The sequence below is a fragment of the Lampetra planeri genome, chromosome 78 (assembly GCF_965212315.1).
Source record: "Lampetra planeri chromosome 78, kcLamPlan1.2.h2, whole genome shotgun sequence".
Classification (NCBI taxonomy): domain Eukaryota; kingdom Metazoa; phylum Chordata; class Hyperoartia; order Petromyzontiformes; family Petromyzontidae; genus Lampetra; species Lampetra planeri.
This window is the reverse complement of record NC_136183.1, coordinates 1,611,867-1,637,501: the sequence shown is the minus strand read 5'-3', so window position 1 is coordinate 1,637,501 and position 25,635 is coordinate 1,611,867. Positions and strand designations below refer to the sequence as shown.

Below are 25,635 nucleotides of genomic sequence, written 5' to 3'. Positions count from 1 at the left end.
TGGGGAAGGCATCGCCGAGCGTGACTGCATTTAGTTTACGGTAATCGACGCAGAACTGGGTTGACCCATCCTTTTTTGTCACTAGTACCACTGGGGCTGACCAGGGGCTCGCCGAGGGCTGAATTATGTTATCGCGAAGCATGTCCCCAACTGCCTCTTTGATTTGGGCGCGTTCGGGTGCGCCCACTCGGTACGCAGGGAGTTTGATGGGTCGGGCTGCACCGGTGTCAATTTGGTGCTTAACAAGATCGGTCCGACCCACGTCCGAGTCGTGTTCACTGAATACGCCGCGTACTCCCGCAGTAACTCGCGCAGCCGATCGGCCTTTCCCTTAGGTAAATCCGCCCATGGTAGATGTAACGCGTCGAGCAGGGGAATGACCTCGGCTCGGGGAGTCGGGCCGACTCGCCAGGCCAGGTCCTGGTCACCCTCAGAACGACCGGGGTCCTCAGCCCAGAGTGCGAACACCGAGTCGTTAGAGTGGCGTGCGTGCAGGGGGTGTACGGTGGCTATCGGGGTGCGCCGCCGCAGTATCGCTGGGGTACTGTGGGGGTTAAACATCCGCATAAACAATCGGTCCCCATCTGCGTTTACCAACGTGGCGGATCCCACCACCCCATACCGTTTTGCCAACTCCGGGTGAGAAGTTAGCATTACCTCTCCTGATGGTCGGAGCGTGGGGTCTGTGGGGGATGTTGCCACCGGCACCAGCATCTCGGTGTGCGGGCCGATGGTGACTGCCGTCGCCAGGATAGCGGCCACAGGTGCGAAGCGGGGGCGCGTCGGTTCTCGTCCCAAGAACGGTATCCGCTCGCCGTTGCTCTCCATGGTGGCGCATCGCTGGCGGTGTTGCACGTTGAGTCCTAGCCGTTCTAAGAGGTCGGTACCTGCGATACACTCGTGACACAACGCACTCGACACGTAGAACTCCTGGGTGCACACCTGACTGCCTATGCGGACCTCTAGGGTTGCTCTCCCCAGCAACCCCATTCCGGCTCCGCTCGCCGTGTGCAGCGCGCGGTCCGGGGCCTGCAGGTGATGCACGTCGACCCCGATCGCGCTGCAGTGCGCTGCACTCACGAGCGAGGCCACCGCCCCCGTGTCCAGCAGGATTCGGGTACGCACTCCGTTTACCTCCCCTTCCACCAGCGACGTGGCCCCCGTGATCCCCGCCATCAGCTCCCGTAGCCAGTCGCCAGGAGTCACCGTTTCCGGGGGCGTTGTTGCTGGAACCTGTGTGGAGATCACTCGCTCGCCATTATCACTACAGCTTGTTCGTGTCGGGGCTACGTCGATTTCACCCCCCGGTGGTCCCCTCTCTAGGGGGGCCTTAGTGTTTGACCTTAGCTCTTGTCTAGCTCGGGCGACCTGAGGACAGTCCCTCCTGAGATGCCCTCGCCGATCGCAAACATAACACGTCCGGGGAGGGGTGGCGGCTCCGTAGTGGGCCCCCTGCCCGCTCCCTCTCCCAGTTTGTCGCTGCCTGGACTCCACCTCTAGTTGGGTTACCCTTCCCGTTAGCCCTCCCACCGTGGCGCGCAGCTCCCCCATCTCGGACTGGATGGCCTCAACGGAGGACTGCAGCTTGGTCATATTTTTATTCGCTTCCTCGCGTATATCTCCTATGCCAGCCTGTAACCCGGCTACCCACCCTGGGGTGGTCTCGCTGGGTCTCTGGGGCTCCCTTGCCCGTCCCCTTACTGCGATGGCGATCTCTTCCTCCTCGTCGGAGAGTAGGCTCGCCACGGCGCACTCTCTTCCCCTCCCTCGAGGCTGCACGCGCTCACCCGAGAGTTTCTCGCATTTGCGCGCGCGCTCGACGAGGGTGTTAAAGGAGAGGCGTGCACCGTCGACATTTGGCTGCCACCACGGGGTTTGTGCCAAATATCGCTGGACCTTCCCGGCGGCGAGGCCCTCAATTATTTTTGACTCGTACTCCGGGTACGCGAGCTGGGTCAGCGTGCGCACGTCCTCAGCGTAATCTCGCAAATCCTCGCCGGGTCGGCGACGGCGTGCCTCTAATGCTGCCTGCGCCTCCTCCTCGTCATAGGCGCCAAAGCGTCGTTCAAGTTCGCACATTAGTTCTTCCCACTGAGTTTGTGCGCTTGCGGGCAAAGCTTCCACAAAGTCAGCTGCCCGCCCATCTAAATGTAGCTCTAACTGCTGCAACGCCTCCTCATCTGACCACCCATTAACCCTTTTAGCCCCCCTGATGCTGCGGGCAAACGATTTCCATGATGGAATTCCTTTGCCCGTAAATGTGCATTTTACTTTAACTTGGGTTAGGGGGCCTCTCTCCCTTGGGGGCGCGGAGGATCGTCCCGTTTCTGACACCAATATGTGAGGGTCGCTAGCCCCCGAGATCCCTCCCTCGGTACCCCTAACGGCCGGGTTAACCTCATTACTCGCCCCCTCGCTGCTAGGCGAACCGCTGCTGGGTTCTTCACCCATGGGGTGAGAGCCGTCGCTCCAGGATTCCCCTCCCCCGCGGGTCCGCGTAGTAGGCATGGTTAATTACGTACGCGCACACCCACACACAGCTCTGCGCGGCACTCACTCAACCCTGACCACTCACGCTAGGATCGCGCACCTGTATTATACACGTCGTGAACGTGCGCGCACACACACATACAGCTCCACACGCGATACCCACTCTTGCGCCGCTCTGCGCCACGCTCGCCGCTCACGTTATGATCGCGCACCTGGGGTACGCCGATTACGCACGACGCGAGCTTACGCATACACAGTACCACACGCGTTCACACTTATAACACGAGATCACACGAGGCCACGATCAGCTATTAATGATTTATTGTCTGCTACGTGGGACTGGTTGTTGAGTCAGTATGAATCGACGAGGCTGCCTACTCTACTAACCCGGAACCTATTCCCTATTTATCGTTCACGAAACACTTTTACCTCCTTACTCACGGTTTGAGGCACTCGACGTTCCGTGGGTTTTCCTCGCTGCTTGCCTCGACACGTCGCACGGACGTCCGGAGGGCAGAGCAGGGGCAGTCCTGGACGTTGGCTTCTCGGAGCATGAGTCCGATTTCCCCTTTGTGCTCCCCATTTATCCTCCCTACCTCAAAGGGAATGCGGCTCTGGACAATAGGCTCGCGACCCTCTCGCATGCGCACCGCCGTTCCGGGCGCTTTTGATATGCGACTTAATGCTCAACCTGCGCGGCGCAAATTCCAATCAATCCGCTTTTGATATGCTAATTAATGCTCAACCTGCGCGGCGCAAATTCCAATCAATCCCTTTCTCACGCAGGCCCCCCCCCCATTATCGCAGTTTATGCGGCGGCGTCCGTCACAAAGGTGCGCCGTGGGAATTTGTGCACGGCTCCCCGCGTGACCCCGCTCTCCCGATTACTCATACTAACAGCCTTATCCTTTAACTCCCCTAACAATGGTGCCTGCGTGCCCGCGCGTAATTATGCCGTCCCTTCGCTCCCTGTGCGGGGGTGCCTGATTATGCAATTCAGATGCGCTGCGTGTTTTCTAATGATGCTCCTCCATCACAATGCTTATTCCCTCTGCCTGCCCCGTCGATACTTGCGTGTGTGGGGTGTGTGAGATGCGTTTCACCCGCGGTGGCCGAGTGGCCCCTCGCTGCGACCTTGCAACCTTAAGGCCGGTCGCAGCGCCGCGGTGCAAAGTAGCGTCGGGGGAGGTCGTCCAATTACCTGGTCGCCGGAAACCGTCAAAGTTTAATCCCGATAAGGGCTTCTCGGATAAAAACCGGTCGGCCAGGTGACCTCCCCACGGAGCTCTATGGGGGGGGGGGGGAATGCGTGCGGGTGTGTTCGTGTGAGGTAAGGTGAGGGGGACGCGGGGTCGGCTCCGTCGCTTGGTGGTGGCGAGGTCTTAGATGGGGCGCCTGCTGAACGGCTTCGTGGCGGCGGCATGACACACGCGTCGCCGTACCCATTTACATGTTATTTTTTTCTCTAACCCCTCCCTCTCTCTGCCCCCTCCCCCCTCTGTTTATTTAAGGCCTCGCCACAAAGACGATCTCCCTCTCTGTGCCTGTGTTACTCTCTCTCTATATATCTTGGTGATATCTGTCTGCTTATATGTCTGTCTATAGTTTTCTGGTTAGATTTTTTGTTGCTATTTCATTTATACCTGATGATGATTGCTTGTGTTGCAATCGAAACGTCGTATGCTATTATTTAATTTATTATTTTATCTTTGTACGTGACTTTACTGAAATAACCAAAGAGATATTTACGTAGTTTATATTTAAATGTTTTACGTGGTGGTTTGGCTGCTACAGCTCCTTACTATTAAAATTCCTTCCCTTTATTACTGCTAACCCTACCTCCTCCCTTTGTTGCTGCTAATCCTACATAAGGCACGGGCATAATATGACTTTGAGATCGCCCCCCCCCCTCCTATGCATTCCACAAGTAGTGACTAATCCCATATCTGCATTTTCCATAAACATGCTAAATTCCTCTGTTGATATGCAAATTCATTTGTCAAGGCGCTCTTCCCCCACTAACCCAGCTTAAATATAGGCTGCCAAGCTTGGTAGTGTTCATTCAGACGCTGTCTTTCCGACAGACCTGTTCTTCATCTGAGGACGGCTGCTTGCGTTGTGGCCGAAACGTCGTGAGAATTGTATTATTTAATTATGTTTTATTTTTATTATTTTATTATCTCCCTTCTACGTGGCTTTACCGAAAGAACCAAGAAGAAGAGCGAAGAAGTGAAGGTAAAATGTGAAGATGAAGAATCAACTCCAAAATCAGACCTTCATATCGATGGAGGCAACGTGAAGCAGGAGGAGAATTCTGACTGATGCAGAGCGAGGCAACTCCAAGTAGTATGTAAAACAAACACAGGATCCAGGTTCGTTTCAACACAGTACACAAAATCCGTGATTTAATAACATCTGTAAAGGATGTGATTCCTGCCATGCTGTACCCTGATTTCTACAAACTGAGTTGTGGTTGTGGAAGCAGTTACATTGGGTAAACGAAACGACATATCTTGGACCGCAGATCTGAAACATGGTAGGACCAATACATCGGCCGTTGCCGATCATTGTTTTAACGCTTTGGGCTTACACGAAATTGATTTTTCCAAGACGGAGGTACTCTGCAAACCGACCAGCTACCTTCAGAGATTTGTTCATGAAGCCATTGAAATATATAAACACAGACACAACTTCAACCGAGATGATGGGTACAAACTGAGCAATCATTGGAAGGACGGTAAAGTCGTAACTGTGATGTTTCCATCCAACCTGCTTATGTCAGCTGTTATTTCATGCTATTCTCTCACTTTATCATAGCTACTTCCGTGCCCAGTTACAGGCAAATTTCTAACTTTAACATCATGCTAATCTCTCACATTATCATATCTATTTCCGTGCCCAGTTACATGCTAATTTCTCACTTTAACATCATGCTAATTTCTCACATTAACATCACTAGACCCAGCCACTCCTTTATAACCCTTGGGCTACACCCATTTCAAACCTTTAAAACAGTCTGCATCAGCAGCAGGCCATGCTTTCCCACCTGATAACGGACGCTTGTGTTGCGCCCGAAACGTCGTGATTTATTTTATTTTTATACCTACGTGACTTTACCAAAAGAAGCAAAGAGTATATTATGTGGAAGTAGAGCTGTGGGTGGACTTCTTAGACAATACAAATTCAAATGGAGACCTGGTAGATGTGTAAGCTTGAGACGATGAATCTCCAATAGATTCACCTTTGTCACAGGCCTTTAATGAAATAATATGACGTTGAACACTCAATTGCTAGGTTCAACCTGCAGAGTAAGAGGGGCGATTATTTGTGGACCTGTGGGTTGGGTAGATCTCTAACCAGGAGCCAGAGCCAATAAGCTCCCAAGCATTCACGATGTTATAATAATATTAGCATATGGTGCTTGCTCAATCGCCTCAGCAACTCGGAGTTTTGTATCATATCTCATCATAAACACTCGAAGAGCACCCGCAAGTGCAGCTCCCCCTATATGGCATAATGTGGCCCTGCACCAGCCTGCATGTGGACATGAGTCTGTCAGTAGTGAGCGATGATTGATGTGGAATCTCTATTATGTAATTTCTGGATGTTTGGAATAACCCAAATATTTGCCATGACACCAACATGCGTTTTGAATGACACAATAGTATGTTTTACATCTGTAATTATAGGGTGACACCTGCCAGCCTGAAGGGATAATTACGGTTATAGCTGCATTACATAAAGCCTCATTCTGAAGGGGTGTATCTGGGGTAAATGTGAAGGGTGGATTCGGTCTAGAAGGTTCTAGAAAGGGGTGTGGCCAGAGGTGGAGCTTGGCCGCGCCAGGCAGATATAAGGAGCACTGAACCAGAGGTTCGGGGCTGGAAGGGGGCTGGAGTGTGGGGTCTGGGTCCTGGCTCCGTCGCTGCTCGTCGTCATCCCTTCGTCTTTCACCACGTGGTTCTTCCTCCGCAAGACCAGCTCCGTCGTCGCCGCTACGCTCCGACCATGAACACCTAACTAGTGAACCCAAACACGTGCACCAAGCTCTCAAGGCTAATGGATATTCTGACTACACAATCCGCAAAACCATCACCCCAACCGTGAGGAAGGAGCCATCTGAGGATCCAATCAAAACCATCATCATGCCATACATAGCAGGGGTAACCAAACATATTTTCCAAATCATGAGCAAACACACGATCCAGGTCAGATTTAATACAGTAAAAAAAATTCGTGATCTGATCCCATCTGTGAAGGACAAGATGTCTGACATGCAATATCCCGGCATCTACAAACTAAGCTGTATCTGCGGCAGCAGTTACATTGGGGAAACTAAGCGACATGTCTCGGACCGTGTTCATGAGCATGAGGCAGATTTGAAACACTGTAGGACCAATACTTCTGCCGTGGCTGATCATTATTTTAAAGCGGCTGGTTCACACGAAATTAATTTCTCAAAGATGATGGTACTTTGCCACTGTCTTTTTGACAGACCTGTTCTTCACCTGAGGACGGCTGCTTGCGATGTGGCCGAAACGTGAGAATTATTTAATGTTTTATTTTTATTATTTTATTATTTCCATTCTACGTGACTTTACCGAAAGAATCAAGAAGATGAATCCCTGCAGTCACGAAAGCTTTAAATCGAGATCTGGGCCAGTTGCTGGAGTGAAGAAGTGGGACCACGTTGGGTGGCCGCCGTGCCATCAGCCACGTGGCTGATGGGGCTTCGGCACACCGTCGGCCAGCGGTGTGCGGAGCGGAGAGGAGCGGAGCGACTAACGGGAGAGCGCATGCGGGGCGCGCGCGAGAAGGAGCTGACGGAGGAGCGTGCAGGGCACGCGAGAGGAGCGTGTGTGGCACGCGAGAGGAGCGTGCGGGGCACGCGAGAGAAGCGTGCGTGGCACGTGAGAGGAGACGCTGGTCCATTGTCAGGACCAGCGGGGAGTGAGGAGGAGTGGAGGAGCTAACGGAGGAACGTGCGTGGCATGGAAGAGGGGGCATGCGCGGTGTGCGCGCGAGACGACGCTGGTCCGTGGGAGACCAGTGGGGTGCGGAGAAGAACCTGAATAAAAAACAAGCGGAGACCAGCAGTGCCTGACGGAGTCTTTTATTACACATTCACCCAGCTTAATAACCATTGCTCCAGTCTACGTTAGTGTTTTTTTTATTGATTTTTATTAACTTTATTTTTACTCTGAGGAATTTCCTCACCAAGATCCTCCAGACTTGCTGGCGCTTTGTCTTTGCATCCAGCCTCGCCGACACCGTCTTCACGTCGAGACTTGCTGACAGTCTTTGCGCAAGCTAGAATCTTTTAATGGTTCTTGCGTTACAAGCTATGGGCTTATTGTGGCACTAGGAATTTCACACCTCTAATGTAGACTCTGCTCCTTATGGATCTCCTTATGCGCGTTTCAGTTTCAAAATACTTAAAATGCCTTCAAACAGTGTACTTGACGGAGTTTTTTAATGTGTTCCCCAGTGGTTGTGAAGATTTGATGACCGTGCAAACGTCTTACCACATACAGTGTACCTGATGGGCTCCTATTCTGTGCGTGTTCTCTGGTGTCGGTCAAGATTTGATGACCGTGCAAATGAATTCCCAGACTCGGTGCACAGTCGTCACGTCCCGTGACGAGAAGAGTTCTGCTTTTAGTGAGGTTACAAACCAGAGAAAGAGGCGCTGACGTCACCCACTCGTGACTTTGCGGTGACGTCTCCAGAGGGGGCTTTAACATATTTCAGCAAACATGTGGTAAGCAGTGGGATATCGATGGACACGGTTATTTAAGTTTTATTTAAACAGATATGAAAATTAAATAAAACCGAGACTAGAATATAAATCGGTAACAAAAATCCATGATGCATTTTAAATGTGCTCTTAAAATTACCTCCTTGTTATGAAACGGATCAGCAGACACGACGTCTTTCATTTATCGGTCTCTTCACGAAACAAATACAAACATTTTTTTAAACAAACTATAAATAGCACAGCCTTCTGGGAGTGCATCATTGATTCAGTGCAAGCCACCTGTGGACCGGTATTGGTGTACAATGTCTGAACAGCAGTCAGGCTGGCTTCAACCGATGGTTACGAACATCCATATATTCTTAGGTTTTTTCGGTAAAGTCACGTAGGTAAAACATCAAAATTAATAAAAATAAAATAAAATAAAGATCACGACGTTTCGGAGGCAACACAAGTCTCCGTCATCAGGTGGGACCGTCACAGCCAGATTAGCTGCATCAAGTGCTGGCTGTGACGGTCCCACCTGATGACGGAGACTTGTGTTGCCTCCGAAACGTCGTGATCTTTATTTTATTTTTATTAATTTTGATGTTTTACTTACGTGACTTTACCGAAAAAACCTAAGAATATGAATCCTTGCAGTCACGAAAGCTTCAAATCTAGAACATCCATATGTTAATCAGCAAGGAGCATTTCTCGTACGAGTTCGACAAAATCTAAAATACACGTAATGAAAAAATATAATTCGTGTTGTAGAGAATGTATCCCCTATACGTAACTTGTAAGTGGTATGCTTGTAACTGATGAATGATGCGAATGTTTTTTATTTCAAAGACAATGTTCCAGAGGCAGATGCTTCCTGAATCACAAAAAATACCCCTCGACCTGTATCACAAGGACAGCTCTCACGTGAGTTATCTGTACAGGTTACTTTCAAAACACACACTTTCTCCGAACAATCATGTGTTCCGGTGTGCTGTACTTGTGACAAATTAGCATTGTTCTGCCTTATGGCAGGAGTTTTGCCTCACGGCAGATTGGGGGGACGTATGTACACAGGCATTTCCTGGTTTTTTATGCTAATTTTGGTCACGTGACCAGGAAGTTGCGATTTAAGATTCCCGCTCAACCAAGCGGGCGTCGGCCATTACACACATAATTCAAGATGGCGGCACACATAGTATCCCAGTGAAGCCAGCCGCAATTGTCCATTGTGGGACCTTAAGAAGCATTGTCTGTAAGTTCGTTTATGTTCTTATAATATTGGCAATGCTGTTATGTTAGAATGACCGTTATAATGATGTAAATGCCTTTATAATGCTGTTAAATTATGATAAATACGAGGCCTAGTTAACAACGAAGCCTGCAACTTTCCTTATTGTGAATGTTATTTGTAATTTAATAAGTCGAGTCAAACTTGTACCCAAGTAACTATATTGCGATCTGGAGAGCAAGGATAACAAAATGTCTCATTCATAGTGCAGTGTTATGTGTAGTACTGTACATATGGGGTGCAGTGTGCCTTTATGTAACACAGTATGTAACACAGTAACTTATGCTCTTGTATAGCTATTCAGTGGTAATGTAGGTTCCTGGTCCATCCAGGATCTATTGTTGAGAAACATGTTATCTAAGACAATGTTATGATGCTGTGGTGTTCATTCATTGTGTTGGTGTTTCTGGATATGAACAGATGCTGTATGTGCTGTTTTCTCACCAGTTTTACCTCGTTAAAATCAATAAATGACGTTTGGAGTCGGATGTTCACCCTGGCTCTGAGGGTTTATTGGATGCAAGGTTATCTACTCAGCTAGCGGTTTAACGCAGCGCACAGCGAGGTCGAGACAAGCATGTTCTGTTGACGTGACAACCCTTACTTGTTGGCCGTGTCGGGTGGTGGCGGGTTTTACCGACACATTTATATATTTACGCGATCTAACTCAAAAACCTATATTATGGACGTATTCCATGTTTAACCCTGATAGACAAAATATTACATGTACGCACAAAATTAGACAATTATTAATTCAATTATAATTCTAAATTATCGATAGGCATATTGCCAAAATGTAATAACTGCACTGAAATGTACTTCATCATGTTATATCATATTTACAAGTTGATCTGTCGAATGAGGCCTACACCTGCAGCATTCAGATTGAGTGCATTCTATTTTTTTTGCAGTTCAAGGTTCAAATCCGACAGGCATCCCTGGTTCGTCCAGGAACATTAATTACAAATATGCATCGTCTGCTTAACAGTTGATTGTAAAAAATACTATTGCCTCATTCAAAACGAGTAGGCGATTGTATGCTGGCATTGTGGTTAAAATTTGGCAAATTAGAAACATTACTCACAAATTACACAACTGAGATTATGCAACAATCATCGCCCTCTACTGACAGACTCATGCCAACATGCGGGCTGGTGCAGGGCCATCTTATGCCACACAGAGGCAGCTGCCACTTGGGGTGCTTGTTTAATATCGTGTAATGAAAAAAGTAAATAAAGAACATGTAATTGTATTAAATTATGATACAGTATTCACATTTATGCAAATTAGGCTCGGCTTCATTATCTAGGGGTGTTTTACAAATTGTGATAATACAATGAAAAGTGTGACATTTTCTAACATAACGCAAATATCTGGAATTATGTAAATGTATGCCACTATGCAAATGACTCAGCTTCGTTGTCGAGGATGTATTACCAATCGTGATAATACAATAAAAAGTGTAATTTCTTAAAATTATGCAAATTATGGAATATCAATGTATGCAATGTCGAAGGTTGTATTGCCAATTGTGATAATCCAGCGATTCTCGTTTTAACTTTTACTGATTCTGTTTTAGTGTAATTCTGTCAGGTCTCAGAATTCAGATCTCACTGCAGAATACAGCTCTTATAATTAAGGTTATTACGCATGAACCTAGAAAGGAACCACTCAGATTATTCTGTTAAGCAACTTTAATATCTAAAAACACTCTAATGCGAGTACACTTACAATCAGAATTGTCAACACCGTACTCCTTAAGATGTCCTACTCATTGAGCCATACAATTAATCTCAATGGTTACGTTTGTTAAAACTTGAGTAACAGAACAATCGGCTAACGACCATACACGGCGATAGGAAAAATCCTTATAAATATATATTCATACGAAACATGCTAAAGAAACGTGCCCAATGGAAAAAAGTAGACATCAATGAATTCATTAAGATTATGCAATTAACGAAATGTCTTGAAGCAATAGTGTGCATGCTCGTGTGCCTGTTTGGCTAACGGATGCTTATCAATTGGCTAATGGGACATCAATGAATTTGCGGGCAAGAGTCTGTGATCAAAAGAAACATCTCAACACAATAGTATTCCTGTGTGTAGATTCGTAATATAGATGCCTATAAATGTTATCGTGTCATCAATGAATTGCTAAATACTTCTAAACGACTGTATTAATGGAACTCAATGTACAGAACAATGCTTTTCATGATCACCTAATAATTAACGCACCACCTTGGGATGGCAACCCTTTTCGAAACCAAGATAACTTTTTGAAATAATCTTAGTAGCAATATGCGCGTTGTGTGTGGATGTGTGTTGTCTTCTTGCTAACTGTTGAGTTGGCAGCTTCCGAGGTGCAGTGTTCCTTGTACAGAAAACACCACAGGTCTCCAGCAGGGGCGCTGGGTCTGCGTGTGTCGAACACGGCGCTCTCGGCTGCTTGCTCAGTCTCTCTCCACGGCTGCGGTGGTTGCCGAGTCGGCACGATGGTCACGCTGTCGGTGGTGCCCGTGCTGGCAGGGATGATGGCTCCGTCTGCGTCGATGTGTGCAATCATCCCGTCGCCAGACAGCGCTCGCAGCTCGTCCACTAGTTGCCACGCGTCACCCCCCTTGGCACCAGACACTGTTGATCCTTGTCGACTGTGGAGCAACTTGGAGAGACAGCGCCTGTCGTCTCACCTCCCCCCCCACCTCTACAAGAGACCTCTTCCAGTTGTCTGTACGACTCGTGCTGCACAGAGGCACGCTACAGATCAAGTTATATCATTCCGTGTCAGTCTCTGACCCGACCCTCAACTAAACTTCGCCTGTGGGTTGCAATTTAAAGGGGCACTCTCAAGAAGTGGTTGCACCAGTTTTCCCTCGAAGGGTTGACTTTGATCGGAGCACAATCAGAACGATTGTCATTATGATCGTACGTGTTGGCTGTACACCACAACATCGCCACCGGGAATAGTAATGCTACGGCACTCTTCCCCACGTTTGTATTGTAATGCTGCGAGCACCAGCCTTGGCTGGCAGCCTCTGTCAATGATGCAGAAATAAACCTCTCCGTGATGTGTGGCTTCTGCTGATGCAGAGCACCCTATGAATTTGCTAGTCACGAGGGCAATCCCTGGAGCCTGCCACTCGCAGTACTTTGTTTTTCGTATGGCATTGTGAAAAGCAAAAGTTTTATTTTTAATGATCGTCATAAATGAATGAAAAGGTTCCTCATCCAGGCCAATGTGGTTGACGCAGTGTGTATTTCAGTTATACTGCCAGGATGGAGCATTCATCGGTGATATGCTTGATGGTTTGGACTTCTCCACAGTTGCAGTTAGGTGATTCTTTGGGCAGTACTGATTTCTGTTCTTGCTTATCTGTAATTGTTCCACCTCAGGATTTTTCTTCTCACAAAGGGGTAGCTGTTTTCCTTTTGAAGTCGCTTGGGCTGTTTGTTGTCCGGATGTCTTTATTACCGCCATGTATCCATTCACATTTTTGGCAGTGTTCCCCACGCTCCCATCACGAGTTCGAAGTGTTACAATTTTTCGTATCAGACTTGCGGTCTCTCTCAAAAAGGGGCACTGACTTTGAAGTCGTGACCTATTGTGCACGGGTGTGCTTGCTGTCGCCATGTTTTCCATCCTCTCAACACGGGTTGGAAGTAAAAAAATGTACACCTCTTATAGCTTAGAACCGTACCAATTTCTGCAGTTTTGACTCTGCAAGCGACTCAAAGTATGTTTTGAGCAGAGTTCACAGCCCTCACATCACAGTTTGGAATTCTTGCGTGGTATTTGATATATTAGGGGGAGGCGCCCCCTGCATACATAATTTACTGCTACGATGTGCTGTTAGCTACTGGAAGACAAAGGCGGTTGGTGAAGCTCTGATTATCGCGTGTGATTGACATATTTCGCATTAAAATAGGCAGAATCACTCTTAACATAAATTTTAGAAAAAAGCATATATACAACATGCTGTTCAAGTGTTTGTGATGAGATGTGAAACTTCGAGTTGTTGAGGCGATTAAGCAAGCACCAGATAAATGCTAATAGTATTATGAAAACATTGTGAATGCTTGGGAGCTTATTGGCTCTGGCTCCTGGATAGAGATCTACCCAACCCGCAGGTCCGCAAATACTGGCCGCTCGTCCTTTGCAGGTTTGAACCTGGAAATTGAGTGTTCAACTTCACATTATTTTAATTAAAGGCCTGTGACAAAGGTGAATCTATTGGAGCTTCATTGTCAAGCTTACACATCTACAGGGTCTCCATTTGACTTTGTATTGTCTAAGAAGTCCACCCACACCTCCACTTCCACAAACTGCTCGGAGTTGCCATGCTCTGCCTCAAAGTCAGAATTCTCCTCCTGCTTCACGTTGCCTCCATCAATGTGAAGGTGCGATTTGGGAGTTGAATATTCATTTTCACATTTTACCGTCACTTCTTCGCTCTTCACCATCACTTCTTCACATTTCACCTTCACTTCATCGCTCTTCACCATCACTTCTTCACATTTTACCTTCACTTCTTCGCTCGTCACCATCACTTCACATTTCACCTTGATACATTTCATAGTGTCCAAGCTGGAATTTACTTCTGGTTCTTTTATCAGGAGGGATGGGCTCATTGCAGCACTTTGACTTTCACAAGTCGATTTCAGACTACACTCCTTGGGGATGTTCTGATGCCTGTGTGTCTTCTGGTGTCTATGAAGACCTGATGCCTGTGCAAACGCCTTCCCACACAGAATGCACCTGAAGGGTTTCTCTCCTGTGTGTGTTCTCTGGTGCATTTTAAGATAAAATGAAATTGAAAATGTCCTCCCACACACAGTGCACTTGAAGGGTTTCTCTCCTGTGTGTGTTCTCTGGTGTATTTTAAGATTAAATGAACTTGAAAATGCCTTCTCACACAAACTGCACTTGAAAGGTTTCTCTCCTGTGTGTGATCTCTGGTGTTTTTCAATATGTGATGACCGTGTAAACGCCTTCCCGCACACAGTGCACTTGAAGGGTTTCTCTCCTGTGTGCGTTCTCTCGTGTCTTCGAAGATGTGATGACACTGCAAACAGCTTCCCGCACAGAGTGCACCGGAAGGGTTTCTCTCCTGTGTGTGTTCTCTGGTGTTTTTTAAGAGCAGATGAATCTGAAAATGCCTTCCCACACACACTACACCTGAAGGGTTTCTCTCCTGTGAGAGTTCTCTGGTGCTGTGTCAAATTTTCAGTACGATCCGTGCTGTTTGCATACTGGTCGCAATGTTTCCTTTTTGTACCGAGCTGCGCTGAGTGCCTTTGCTCCATCAGGCCAATTCTGCAGAACAAGCGTCAGCTGCAGAGAGAAAAACATATCCATACCATCTACATCAGTATCGAGGCAGAGAGGAATTAATACATACAGTCACCCTTGAATTGCACGTCTAGACTTATTAATATCACATGGGCTGTAAAGGCACACAATGAGAGGGCAAGTTGTCAGAAACCTGCCCGGAAGCCCTAGTATCTTAGAAATGAATGTTTACCCAAAACTCCAAGCACACAATTTAGAAAAATTCAGCTAACATAGCGAAGGGTGTTGAAAATAATACTTTGTATTATGCATAAATGCATAAATTAATATTCTTTGGGTCTTTTGGTAAAGGCACATAAATGGGAAAAATATAATAAAATAATAAAAATAATAAATATCACGACGTTTCGATCGCAACACAAGCAATTGTCATCATGTGAGAGCTGCTGAGGTAGGAAAGAATATATGGCAGCAGCGCTGCGAAGGCAGCGATTTATAAAGGTTTGAGATGGGAGGAGCCCAAGGGACAGTGGGCGGGGCAAGAGATGAGATTTGCATATAAACGTAAGATAGGATCAATCTTGATAAACTAAGTTGTGGGGGTGGCCATTGTATTGTGAGAGATTAGCATGTCAATGTAAGAAATTTGCTTTTAAATGTAAGCTAGGGAGTTCTCGGACATCGCCACATGGAGGTGCATAAATTAATGTTCAATCGAAACTTCCAGGTGTGAAGCCAGGCTCAGATTTGATTGAATGCTCGGATGAACAAATCTAACTTCAGCTGCATATGTGCAGAGATATTTTCCTGACCGTATCCATTCTCAGAAAAAGTTCCAGAGGAAAACTAAAATAAACTATTCTTTTGATGTTTACCTCCTTGCTCAATGGTTAATATACTTTACTGCAAATACAAACTTGACACTGTCACACACTGGCATGGTAAAAAGGTGGTTGCGTGTCCAGAACCATGCCTGGCCGCCTTCATCTGCTCTGTATTATTGCTTCCTCACTTCACCATGTAATTAATTTCAGATCAATCAAGTTCAGCTTTCACTTATCAATCGTGTTTGCTATTGGCAATAATCAATCTATTTGTTGAGTTCATAATGCAGTGAAATAACCGCACCACCACTCCCTACAAAGATAAACTCTTAAATACACGTACATTTAACATGGATCATTATAACATATTAGAAAAAAAACATACACTATTCATGAAGAATTGGAAGTATTGGAAGTAACCTTATCAGTGCTAATACCATGATTGGTGCAATTGAACGCCATGTAAGTGGCTTTAAATTTGTCTCATATGGACTAGACCTTGGCGATGGACACTCACAGCTTTACCGAATAAACCAAAGAGTATGGATCCTTGCAGTCACGAAAATTTGAAATTTAGAACTCACAGCTTTGTATGGAGCAAAAGTGTAGGCACCTTCCACACATGATAATAGGTTTTCCCCTTTTTTTCTGGCAACAAAACAGGTGTTAAAATGTTAAAACACCAAACTGAAACCTTTTACAAGGAATCATGTCTGCATTAACCACAATGCTTGTGGTCAGAATGCAAAAAAAACGCTGATAATATATGTATTGTCTTTAAACTGATTGGTCCACACCAGAGACAGCGTTCTTTTGAGCCTCGTCTCAAACGGTGTTAGACCAGAGGACGCCAAAAGGCATACAGCACCAAGACAATGCACCATCAGAGTAATGAGAGCTCGGGGTGAGCATCGACCTCATGGGACCTCCTTTGCCAGTACCAAACACAGTGTTACACAGTCTAATGAAAGAATGCTGCTAAACTAATTTTAAGTGATACTTTGGCTGCCAAACCAGAGCTGGTCGTGAACACATTAACCAAGTATGGGAGCTCCTCCAACACATGTAGAACTGCATGATTATTAATGGAGAGTTGAGCAGGAGCAGTTGTTGATGACATTCAATTCCCAGGCAGGTGATTTTTTGTGGAACATTTGCAAGGCCCCATTTCATGATAGAATTATCAAGCCACAGAACAAGATTCCCTAATTCCATCTCATTAAGTAGCCATTACCAGATCATCAGCAGATGTAACATGGTTGACCAGTAGGGAACGATCCTTTAATTATAACCAGGCATCGATTCGCGTATCATTGTAACCCTAACGAATGCAATGGTTTTGAAATGACCATTGGGATCTTCTCAAACTACATAGTTATTGAAGATGCTATGTAATGTAATGCATGGGGCCAGGGTGAATTTCTGTCAAAAGCTAAGTTGAACAGGAAATGGCTCCGACTCTTGGTCACGCAACTATAGACGGGGATGCCCAAAATCAAACAAATCCTCAAATGAGAGCTGAGGCATTGATTATGTAATCAAATAGCTACCCGAAGAAACCAAGCCTTTTTATGGTACTATAGGCGTTAATTAAGAGTGCAGAGATCTAGTTTCTGGTGAAAATCCATCCACCTCTGCTGTAGTCAATAGACAGAAAATACAGCAGCAGGAACATCAGGATCGTTTCCACTATCAACTCACCTACCTACAAACAGGCCCATTTTATGTTTGAGACCTTGCTTCCATTCACTGGCAAGACTACCTCAGCAGTACGTAACTCAGCTCACTTGGTCTCTCTAATAAAGGGCATTTCACTGTCCCCAGATGATTTTCACGTCAGCTTTGATGTAGTCTCTCTGTTCACCAAGGTTCCTGTGCCTGACACCTTAGCAATAATTGAAGATGTAGTCCAACATGGACTGAATCCTGATGTTCCTACTCTGGTTAGGCACTGCCTTACCAATACTTACTTCACCTGGAATGGTACTTTCTACAAACAAAATGAAGGTACCCCCATGGGTCCCCCCTTATCACCAGTGATAGCGAATGTTTTCATGGAGAAATTTAAAACAGATGCCATCCAGACATCCACCCTACGTCCTTCCTTGAGATATGTAGATGACACTTTCGTCATTTGGCCACGTGGCCTGTCAGCATTGAACCAATTTCTCAACCACATTAATTCCAGACACCCATCCATCAAATTCACCATGGAAGTGGAGAAGGATGGTAAGCTACCATTCCTGGATGTTTTGTTTGAGAAGAGGCCGAATGGCTTGTTGGGACACTCTGTCTACAGGAAATCCATCCACACAGATTCCTATCTGAAACCTGATTCCCACCACAACCCAGCACAGAAGAATTCCCTCATCAAAACACTACACCATAGGGCCCACTGCGTTTCTGACCAACACTACCTAGCCAGTGAACTGGAACCCGTACACCAGGCCCTCAAGATGAATGGGTACTCGGACCGCATTATTCGCAAAGCTGCTTCTCAAACCATGGAGAAACAACCCACTGAGACTCCGATCAAAACCATCACGTTACCATACATAGCAGGTGTTACCAAAAAGATTTCCAAAATCTTAAACAAACACAAGATCCAGGTCCGATTCAATACATTACACAAAATCCGTGATCTAATCCCATCTGTGAAGGATGTCATTCCTGACATGCAATATCCTGGAGTTGACAAATTAAGTTGCACCTGTGGTGGCTGTTACATTGGGGAAACGAAACGACACATCTCAGACCGTGTTCGCGAACACATGGCAGATCTGAAACATGGTAGAACCAATACCTCTGCTGTGGCTGATCATTGTTATAATGCTGTGGGCTCGCATATTGGTTTTTTTCCGAGACCAAGGTACTCTGCAAACCTTCGGGCTACTATCAAAGGTTTGTTCATTAAGCCATCCAGATATATAAACATAGACATAACTTCAACCGAGAAGATGGATACAAATTGAGCAATCATTGGAAGGATGTTACTAACGAGGTAAAACCCTAACTGCTTTGTATTGGTTGTCGTCTATCCTATCTGCCGGGTACTACTATACCACGCAGCGCTCGCCCTCCCCCTACCCCACACCGCCAACCAACCCTCTCCCCCCTTGCCCCTCCCCCCTTTCTTACCTATATAACCTCTTACCATGGCAACTCTCTCTCCCATTTCAGCAAAAAAATGTATTGCTCTGGTTTCCCCACCTGATCATGTTGATTGTTTGTGTTGCAATCGAAACGTCGTGATTTTATAAGTTTTATACCTACAAATCTATATTGCATTCACTCACACACTCACTATTTACTCTTCATGCTTATTAACTTTAACCTCCACCTATACTGTTCCTAGCAAAAAATGTGCGCTTCTCTTCAAAGCCGATTACAATCATTTATGCGATTGGTACAAGTTCTGCAATGGCTCCACCTAGAAATAATGAAACTCCTTAACACAAAGTTAGACAGCATGCTGCCTGTGCTGCACCTACAGCTAATGAATCTCCTGAACACTAAGAAGAGCATGTTGCCAGGGCTGCGATGTCTGCACCTATTGATAATGCCACTCCTGAACACCAAGAAACAAGACAGCATGCTGCCAGTGCTGCCATGGCTGCACCTACAGCCAAATAATGTCCTGCCATTGGTTCCATGTCTACTTCTTGCAGCTACTGCCATGCAATGACATGGAAAGGAGAACCTACAGGGCTATGCTTGCAACAGTACCATGGTTCAGCTGTCTACAATTAATGACCATCCCGAGCCTATTCATGTATTTATACCTGCCAACACTACCGATGCAAGCCAATTCCAAAGCATAAGTTCTATATTTTGGCACCAACCAACTCATCACGACATCTGGCTACATGCCCACATTTAAAGTGCAGGGCCAGGTACATAATCGCATTGGCAGTCTGCTGCCACTAGCTAATGACCTACCTACATTACCACAGATCTACTTGCATGTCTGACAATACTAGACAGGCTCACCAGCACTGCAAAAATGTCATCAACACCAAGATGCAAGTCCTATTGCTGTGGAAACACATGCTCCACTAAACTCCACATGGTCAACATGAGTACCGCTTAAATGTATTCGCACCATCTTAAGTCGCTGTCTTTCTGACTGCTGAACAACATGTCACTCAAGGCATCGCCTTGCAACTGAAGACCAAATACCCTACACAGAAATGAAACACACCGATCCAATTATGCTCTTCAATGTCGACTGATTTTCTGGGAAGTGGATGATGGCTGCAATTTCCTTCCTCGCCAAACTGCTGTCGACATATATGCCAAAATTGAAGCTTCATTCGATTAAACCCATCAGATGGCAAAACATCCAACATTGTCTATCCTTAAGCTCTCCAAGTGCAACAAATTTAAAAGCTGTCCTCATGATTAAACAAACAAGCCCTGTGATTGTATAATACAACCAAGAACCCATGACAATATACACACATTTACAGACTTAATTGCCAGATTTCAATAATTCTAATAAAGCCAGCATTGCAAGACATTACTCTTAATGTTTGATTACTCAGACTTGTGCGAACCGAGTAACTTAGTTATTACTGAATACAATACTTCCGATGATGTTTGTGCATGAGTGAAAAGTGGCAGTGCAATGGTTAGCGTGCTGTGCTATAAACCCAGCGACCTAATTTATATTCCCACAGAGCCAAGCCACAACATTTGGCTGTCGCCTGTTGAAGCTGGTGGCAATTACTGGCGAACGCCGTATTCTGATGGTAAATGTTGTGGCTTGGCTCTCCAACACACAAGCGGTGTGCTGTACTAGTGACGAACTGACCACATTCTGTTTATGTGACAACCCTTACTAGTTGGCTGTGTCGGGTGGTGGCGGGTTTAACGACACCGTGAAAATTTACGCGATCTAACCCAAACAAACCTGTATTACGAATGTATATTGGAGTTTGCGTGTCTCTCTCCCCGTGGTCGCGTGGAATTTCTTCCGGATCCTCCGGTTTTCCTCTGCACCTTAAGAGACAACATCACCACGCGTTTAGAGTATTTGACCGATATTCATTTCCACATGTTGATAAGCCACTTTGTTGTGGGCAGGTCGCTTCTGAAAAAGAGCAGAATAGTTCAAGTGAGCTATGCCTGGAAAAATAAAACTGTATAAATAATTAAAAGAAACAAAGTTTCAAAGTAGTGAGCCAGGTGAAGACAAATTAAACTTAAGCAGAGAATTAAATCAAATGCAATCAGGCGAGGGTAGGAGGCAAGGCCCCACATGGCTAGGCCCCGCGTTGTAATGTTCCAACCTGGACATCGATTCCATGCTCGCTGCTATTCAATTGATATCCCTACGAGGGAGGAGCGAGGCTCTACCTGGGTAAACAACAACAACAACAACCACGATGTGAACTTCTCACCACGGATCTCAGTGAGCGCGCGCGGATCGGCAGCTTCCTGGTATCTCGTGACGTCACGCGGCAGCACGAGGTGACATGACGTCACTAGCGGGGTACACCTCCCCCTCGCGTTTCACTCTGATGAGGTAATGCAATGGTGACGTCATCGAACGAGGTTAGAGTTCAAGTGTATTAAGATTCCTATTCCATTAATCCCTCTCTTGAACATTGACCCCTTGGGTGCGTGAGCTCAACAACAACGTGAACATTATTGTGTGTGTACAAACTGTGTATACACTGTGTGTGCGTACAAACTGTGTCCACTGTGTATGTGTGTACACTGTTGGCACAGTAGGGAGCACAGGTGGCGCATCGGCCAGTCATCTCAGTCGACCCATCGCACCTGAGTTTGTCCTGTCACCTCCTGCCGGCGGGCGTTCGACACTTCACCTGAGGACGGCTGCTTGCGTTGTGGCCGAAACGTCGTGAGAATTATTTTATTATGTTTTATTTTTATTATTTTATTACTTCCCTTCTACGTGACTTTACCGAAAGAACTAAGAAGATGAATCCCTGTCACGACAGCTTTAAATCGAAACTTCACGTGGCCTTAACGTGCACATCGGAGCCGTCCATAAATGACGTCACGCACCTGGGGGGGGGGGGGGTCAGATATTTGTCACGATGTGTGACGGGGGGGGGGTTGAGAAATGTGACGTCACATCAAAATGCGCAACTTTAAATAAATATAGACAAGACATTCTACTTGAAACATTTATTAAATAGAAGACTTTTAATACATGTTTTCTCCTACAACATCAGAGTGCAGCTCCACATTAAATACGCACTACAATGACAATAATTTATAGCGATTTGAAGCGTGTTTTATTTGGGGGGGGGCAGAGCTTCGTGACGTCATATTTGAGGGGTGGTCTGACTTTTTGTGATGCCGAGTGACGATGGTTGGGGGGGGTCAAAAACCGTCCAAAATCGCGTGACGTAATTTATGGACAGCCCCTTAGGGATTAATAAAGTCAGCCATCAGAGACCACACACAGAAGAAAAGCCCTTCAAGTGCAGTGTGTTTAGGAAGGCATTTTCAGATTAATCTGCTCTTAAGAAACACCAGAGAACACACATAGAAGAGAAACTCTTCAAGTGCATTCTGTACAGGCATCAGAAGATCCCCAAGGAGTGGAGTCTGAAATCGACTTGTCAAAGTCAAAGTGCTGCAATCATCCCTCATGAAACAAGAACTAGAAGAAAATCCCAGCATTTACACTTTAAAAGTATCAAGGTGAAATATGAAGAGACGAAGGTGAAAGTGAAGAAGTGCCGGGGAAGAGCAGTACATTTTGATTTAAAGCTTTCGTGACTGCAGGGATCCATCTTCTTGGTTTTCTTAGGTTTTTTCGGTAAAGTCACGTAGAAAGTAAAATACGTGACTTTACCGAAAAAACCTAAGAAGATGATTCCTTGCAGTCACGAAAGCTTCAAATCTAGAATCTTCTTGGTTATTTCGATAAAGTCACGTAGAAGGGAGATAATAAAATAATAAAAATAAATAATAATAAAATAATAAAATTCTCACGACGTTTCGGCCACAATGCAAGCAGCCGTCCTCAGGTGAAGAACAGGTCTGTCGGAAAGACAGCGTCTGAATGAACACCACCAAACTTGGCAGCGTATCTTCTTGGTTCTTTCGGTAAAGTCACGTAGAAGGGAAGTAATAAAATAATACAAATAAAACACAATAAAATAATTCTCACGACGTTTCGGCTACAACGCAAGCAGCCGTCTTCAGGTGAAGAATGAGACACTGCCAAGCTAGGAGCTTATATATAAGCTGAGTTGGAGGTGTAAGAAGAGCGCCTTAACAGAAGAATGTGCATATCAAGAGGAATTCAGCATATTCATGGGAAATGCGTAGGAGGTGGGCGGGGGGGTTTCAAAGTCATATTATGCCCATGCATTATGCAGGATCAGCAGCACCAAAGGGAGGGGCAGGGGGTAGCATTAGCAAAGGGAGGGAATGTTAATAGTATGTAGAAGCAATTAAACATGTGAATGGGAGAACGGTGGCAGGAGACCCGCAGCGGAAAGAACCAAGAAGATGAATCCCTGCAGTCACGAAAGCTTTAAATCGAAATTTGGCAGCGTATATTTAAGCTGGGGGGTTAGGGGGGAAGAGCGCCTTGACAAAGAAATTTGCATATCAAGATGAATTTTGCATATTTATGGCAAATGCAGATATGGGATTAGTCACTACTTGTGGAATGCGTAGGAGGGGGGGGTCTCAAAGTCATATTATTCCCGTGCATTATGTAGGATTAGCAGCAACAAAGGGAGGAGGTAGGGTTAGGGTTAGCAGTAATACCGAAAGAACCAAGAAGAAGAGCAAAGAAGTGAAGGTAAATTGTGAAGATGAAGAATCAACTCCAAAATCAGACCTTCACATCGATGGAGGCAACGTGAAGCAGGAGGAGAATTCTGACTTATACAGAGCGAGACAACTCCAAGTAGTATGTAGAAAAAACACAGGATCGAGGTTCGTTTCAACACAGTACACATAATCCGTGATTTAATCCCATCTGTAAAGGATGTGATTCCTGCCATGCTGTACACTGGTGTCTTCAAACTGAGTTGTGGTTGTGGAAGCAGTTACATTGGGGAAACGAAATTACATATCTCGGACCGCGTTCGTAAACACAAGGCAGATCTGAAACACGGTAGGACCAATACATCGGCCGTTGCCAATCATTGTTTTAACGCTTTGGGCTTACACGAAATAGATTTTTCCAAGACGGAGGTACTTTGCAAATCGACCAGCTACCTTCAGAGATTTGTTCATGAAGCCATTCAGATATATAAACACAGACACAACTTCAACCGAGATGATGGGTACAAACTGAGCAATCATTGGAAGGACGGTATTAACCACGCAAAGTCTTAACTTACTGTGATGTTTCCATCCTACCTGCCTATGTCAGCTGTTATTTCATGCTATTCTCTCACTTTAACATAGCCACTTCCGTGCCCAGTTAATGCTAATTCCTCACATTAACATCATGCCAATTTCTCACATTATCATAGCTACTTCCGTGCCCAGTTAAAGGCTCATTTCTAACTTTAACATCAGGCTAATTTCTCAAAGTATCATAGCTACTTCAGTGCCCAGTTACATGCTAATTTCTCACATTAACATCACTCGACCCAGCCACTCCTTTATAACCCTTGGGCTACACCCATTTCAAACCTTTAAAAAAGTCTGCATCAGCAGCAGGCCATGCTTTCCCACCTGATGACGGACGCTTGTGTTGCGCCCGAAACGTCGTGATTTCTTTTATTTTTATACCTACGTGACTTTACCGAAATAACCAAAGAGGATATTACGTGGAAGTAGAGCTGTGGGTGGACTTCTTAGACAATACACATTCAAATGGAGACCTGGTAGATGTGTAAGCTTGAGACTATGAAGCCCCAATAGATTCACCTTTGTCACAGGCCTTTAATGAAAGAATGTGAAGTTGAACACTCAATTGCTAGGTTCAACCTGCAGAGTAAGAGGGGCCAGTATTTGTTGACCTGTGGGTTGGGTAGATCTCTAACCAGGAGCCAGAGCCAATAAGCTCCCAAGCATTTACGAATTTTATATTAATATTAGCATTTATATGGTGTTTGCTCAATCGCCTCAGCAACTCGGAGTTTTGTATCATATCTCATCACAAACACTCGAAGAGCACCTCCAAGTGGCAGTTCCTCCTGTGTGGCATCAGGTGGCCCTGCACCAGCCTGCATGTGGGCATAAGTCTGTCAGTAGGGGGCGATGATTGATGTGCAATCTCGATTATGTAATTTCTGAATGTTTGGAATAACCCAAATATTTACCATGACACCAACATGCGTTTTGAATGACACAATAGTATGTTTTACATCTGTAATTACAGGGTGACACCTGCCAGCCTGAAGGGGTAATTACAGTTATAGCTGCATTACATAAAGCCTCATTTTGAAGGGGTGTATCTGGTGCATCATGCCATACATAGCAGGGGTAACCAAAAATCTTTCCAAAATCATGAACAAACACACGATCCAGGTCCGATTTAATATAGTAAAAAAAATTCGTGATCTGATCCCATCTGTGAAGGACAAGATGTCTGACATGCAATATCCCGGCATCTACAAATTAAGCTGTATCTGCGGCAGCAGTTACATTGGGGAAACTAAGCGACATGCCTCGGACCGTGTTCATGAGCATAAGGCAGATTTGAAACACTGTAGGACCAATACTTCTGCCGTGGCTGATCATTATTTTAAAGCGGCTGGTTCACACGAAATTAATTTCTCAAAGATGATGGTACTTTGCAAGCCCACTGGCTATCAACAAAGATTCGTTCATGAAGCCATCCATATATACAGACACAATTTCAACCGAGATAATGGTTATAAACTCGGCAACATTGTATAGATGGAATCACCCACTTTGGGTCATGATTAGATTTCTTGTCAATGGAGCACAGGTTAAGTTATGACTTGATTTGTGTTGTTTTCTTACCCCAGGGAACAGCATCCCATCCACTTCACTGTGCCGGCGGAGCTCTTGTGCCACGCCCATTTTTGAA

General features: G+C 45.6%; 2 protein-coding genes across 2 annotated transcripts in view; both read right to left on the bottom strand.

The window, feature by feature from the left end:
• LOC144738174 (uncharacterized) overlaps positions 1-21,083 on the bottom strand; it is a 57,632-nt gene extending 36,549 nt beyond the window's left edge. Inside the window, exon 1 of the mRNA XM_078621166.1 lies at positions 21,035-21,083. The gene's annotated coding sequence lies outside the window, so the exon portion shown is untranslated. The remainder of the gene's footprint in view (positions 1-21,034) is intronic.
• LOC144738221 (uncharacterized) overlaps positions 10,009-25,635 on the bottom strand; it is a 41,879-nt gene continuing 26,252 nt past the window's right edge. The window contains exon 3 of the mRNA XM_078621218.1: positions 10,009-14,843. Coding sequence (XP_078477344.1) covers positions 13,770-14,843 — 1,074 coding nt within the window. The 3' untranslated portion in view covers positions 10,009-13,769. The remainder of the gene's footprint in view (positions 14,844-25,635) is intronic.